This window comes from Nuphar pumila, chromosome 5 (genome assembly GCF_984573655.1).
Source record: "Nuphar pumila chromosome 5, dmNupPumi1.hap1.1, whole genome shotgun sequence".
Classification (NCBI taxonomy): Eukaryota; Viridiplantae; Streptophyta; class Magnoliopsida; order Nymphaeales; family Nymphaeaceae; genus Nuphar; species Nuphar pumila.
Window position 1 is genome coordinate 17439854 of NC_143253.1, and position 4012 is coordinate 17443865.

At 49.4% G+C, this 4012-nt stretch overlaps 1 protein-coding gene across 1 annotated transcript; it reads left to right on the forward strand.

Annotated features, from left to right (window-relative positions):
• The first annotated feature begins 1365 nt into the window (after positions 1 to 1365).
• LOC149836966 (aspartyl protease family protein 2-like) lies at positions 1366 to 3281 on the forward strand. The gene has a single exon (XM_090007197.1). The coding sequence runs from the start codon at positions 1525 to 1527 to the stop codon at positions 3004 to 3006; it is 1482 nt and encodes a 493-aa protein (XP_089863323.1). The 5' UTR covers positions 1366 to 1524; the 3' UTR covers positions 3007 to 3281.
• Positions 3282 to 4012: the final 731 nt, after the last annotated feature.

Genomic DNA, 4012 nt, shown 5'->3' on the forward strand with positions numbered 1-4012 from the left:
CATGAGCTAGACCTGGATCATACCCTGCAAAATAATATTTTTTTATCATTTTTACATTGAAAAATTACATGTCATAATCGAAACTCGGGTTGGGCTCGGGTTTGGTATAAAATTTCACAAACTATACCCAGTTCCATGTATTAATTGGACCTTTGGGTTGAGACACAGTCCCTAATCGTGTCTTCTTATTTGTCATCATTCTCGGATCCTATAAGGTTTGGTCTGGGTAAACCGGACCCGTTGACACCCCTAAACAGGGGTATGGTTTTATTGTATTTGGATTTGTGAATAATTGGATTCCAACTGCACCTAATTGAACAAATCCAAACACACGCTTAGAGCTTAAACTGGATATGGAATAGGCGAAGCTCCGTGCTCTAAGGCGTAGATGCGGATGCCCAACAATCCTCATAGGGCCCTTAGCTCAGTCATTTTGTGCCTTGTTTTCATTGTAATGCATGTGCAAACTTTTGGGTAATTTGTGGTTTGAGGACTACATTGCTGAAAAGCACATGTCCATTCATGCTAAAGGTTGACATTAGTTGGTTATGAGTTCTAACTAATGAGCCATTATATTATACATAAAGAAAGACAGCCCCCTTTTAGCCTTGCCACTTGTTCATACTCTCCATGACAAATTTTAGAGTGGCCAATATGCAGTTTTATATAGACTCTATTGTCTTGGGTTATGATTAGCATGTTGAAATATCCTACCCAACCATATAGAGTATTGGTTGTGTTTGTGTATGAGGCATCACATGGACATTGGACATGAGCAAATTGGGTAAGGACAACTTTATCACTACTTACTATTAAAAAAAATGTTGAAGGGGTTTGAAGTAGTGGGATGTTGAAGGGCCTAAGTTCAAGTCTTATGAGGACTCTCGAGGGTCGAAGGGTAAGTTCTCAGAGTTTTATGATGACATGGACATAGACCATAAGTCCATCAGACTGAGTTAGTGTGGCTAGGTCTTTGCGCCGGGAACGGTTTCTTCGAGTAAAAATAATAAAAAAATGTTAAGCTATTATACTTCCTTGATGAGTAACATTGTAGTTGGAAAGACTGATTGATGAGACTTCGCATTATATGCAGCATTGCTGCATGGTGGCATTAATGACACTCATCTTGGCATTTCTCGACGAGAAATATCTCTCTTAACTACATCGAGAAGGAGCTCACATTATCCAACTACACATATTCATATCCGTCTCATATATCCCGATCCAAACCCCCAAACAATGGATACAACAGTTACTCTAGTGATCCACAAGGCTATAATAGACCATTCATTAAAGTCTGAAAAAAACAAAAAGAGAGAAAAGAGAAACGTTAAAAGCATTTATTACTAACATTCTCCCAACCACACTTTACTTTACGGGGGTAGAACGTTTGTCATTTATTTGTTTGTTTTTTTACTGCAGTAACAACTAACAACAAATGAGAAAGATACAAAGCAAAGCCCTCTCCCTCTTTAAATCTGTCACTTCTTCACTCAGTCTCCATACTCTCTCTCCCTTACCACCATGGAGAGAAAACCACTCTTCTTCTTCTTCTTCTTCTTCCTGCTAGCTACCGCCTCTGCGGAGCCACTCTTGTACCAAACCCTCGTTGTCCGACCCCTCTCGAGCCCACCCACTCTCGACCTCGACTCCGACCTCCCCTGGAGCGAAACCCTCACCCAGACCGAGTCCTCCACCAACTCGGTCTACCCCTCCGCCTCCCCCTCCCTGGTCCTCCGACTCGAACACCGGGACTCCCTCGCCCTCAACTCCACCCCGGCGGAGCTCTTCTCCCTCCGCCTCGCCCGAGACTCGTCCCGGGCCCACTCCATCGCCTCCCGCGTCGCCAAGCGGAGTTTCCGAGGCGGAAACTCGACCAGGCCGTTGCCGACCCGGCTGCCGAGGGCCTTCTCCTCCACCATCGTCTCCGGCCTCGCGCAGGGGAGCGGCGAGTACTTCACGCATGTGGGAGTCGGCACCCCCGCACGTGCGATGTACATGGTGGTGGACACGGGTAGCGACGTGGTGTGGATCCAGTGCTCCCCCTGCCGCCGTTGCTACTCCCAGTCCGACCCGCTCTTCGACCCGACGACGTCGACCTCCTTCGCCGGCGTGCCGTGCTCGTCGCCGATCTGCCGGCAGCTCGACATGTCCGGCTGCTCCCGCCGCCGGTCCTGCCTCTACCAGGTCTCCTACGGCGACGGATCCTTCACCGTCGGCGACTTCTCGACGGAGACCCTGACCTTCCGCCAGACAACGGTTGGCCGGGTGGCCCTCGGCTGCGGCCACGACAACGAGGGCCTGTTCGTCGGCGCGGCGGGGCTGCTCGGCCTCGGCCGCGGCGATCTCTCCTTCCCCTCGCAGGCCGGCCGGATCTTCGGCCGGCGTTTCTCCTACTGCCTCTCGGACCGCCAGGCCGGCTCCACCGCGACCTCGACTCTCGTCTTCGGCGACGCGGCCGTGACTCCGGCTGGCTCCGGCGGAGCCATCTACACGCCGATGGTGGTGAACCCCAAGCTGGGGACGTTCTACTACGTGCAGCTCGCGGGGATCAGTGTGGGCGGTGCGCAGGTGTCCGTCGCGGCGTCGGAGTTCCAGATCTCTGGAGATGGGAACGGCGGGGTGATCGTCGACTCCGGCACCTCCGTCACCCGCCTGGTCCAGCCTGCTTACGCCGCGGTGCGGGACGCCTTCCGGGCCGGCACCACGCACCTGAAGCGCACCGCTGCTGGATTCTCGCTCTTCGACACCTGCTACGATCTGAGCGGCCAGGACGTGGTGAAGGTGCCCACCGTGGTGTTCCACTTCGGCGGCCGCGGGGCGGACCTGTCGCTTCCGGCGAGCAACTACCTGATTCCGGTGAATACCGCCGGGCTCTTCTGCTTCGCCTTCGCCGGCACCACCAGCGGCCTCTCCATCATCGGCAACATCCAGCAGCAGGGGATCCGGGTCGTCTTCGACACCGTCGGGTCACGGGTTGGGTTCGTCCCGCACGCCTGCGCCTAGATCGCCGGGACGCGGTTCCGGATCTATCTTTATCTTTGGAACGGTACGGTTGCACTTAGTTAGTGTCTAAGAATTTATTACGTAGATGACCTCGGTTTTTAAGTCAAGGACCGAGTTGGGCTTGGGTGAGTGTAAGATTAAGAATTCAAGATGCTTGTTCCTTTTTTTTTTTTTTTTGCCTTTTAATATATAAAGAATGACAGAATTGCGCGCTTATTAAATAATGTTGTAATAATCTTGTTGCAAAAAGTTCTTAAGAAATGGATATTTTGGGCATTGTCAAGTTTGTTCGCCGCCGCACATCTCACGGTTACCGAATGAGATGTGCGGCGGAGGTTGCCCTCTTCCTTCTTTGTACGGTCTGGTGGGATGGCGAGATGGCTCGTGTTCATTGGAGGGGTGGGGGGACCATGAATGACTAAAATACCCCTATATGGAGTAATTGGTTATCTTTTTTGAAAGAAGTTTTAGGTTTTGTTTTGGGTTTTTTCGAGATTAATTTAATATAAAGAAAAGTTGTTTTTATCGTAGACCGTGATGGTTTTGACCGATGGAAGGCGACAAAAATGTTCGAAGTATTTGTTCCTGTTTTTATTCTTTTGTTTTTCAAATAAGAAAGGAATTGAAGAGTGCCTTCGTTTTGACATCAGGTATCGATCCGAGTTCGTAATTCAATCCAGAAAAGTCCAATCGTATCAGTCAGAACCAACTCGAATGTAGGGATCTATCTTTCACAGGAAATAAAACTGCGGGAAAGGGTCGTTTTCCCACAAATGTAAAACAAAAAAGATGCCACTTTAGTGGGCGAGTGCTAGGATGTAAACGATTCCTATTCGGGTCGGGTTTAGGTTTTATCAAATACGACTTAATTCGGTTTGGATTCGGATGGGAAAAGATTAAAATTTAAAACCTGTATTTACACTTAATCGGTTAGGGTTTTTTAGTCTGGTTCAGGTTTGAATTCAAAACTTATTACCAAACCTGGATCCAATTATTAATCGGACTA

What these genes read in the sequence shown, in the direction of transcription:
- LOC149836966 (XM_090007197.1), top strand. Translation starts at nt 1,525, where the DNA reads ATGGAGAGAAAACCACTCTTCTTCTTCTTCTTCTTCTTCCTGCTAGCT.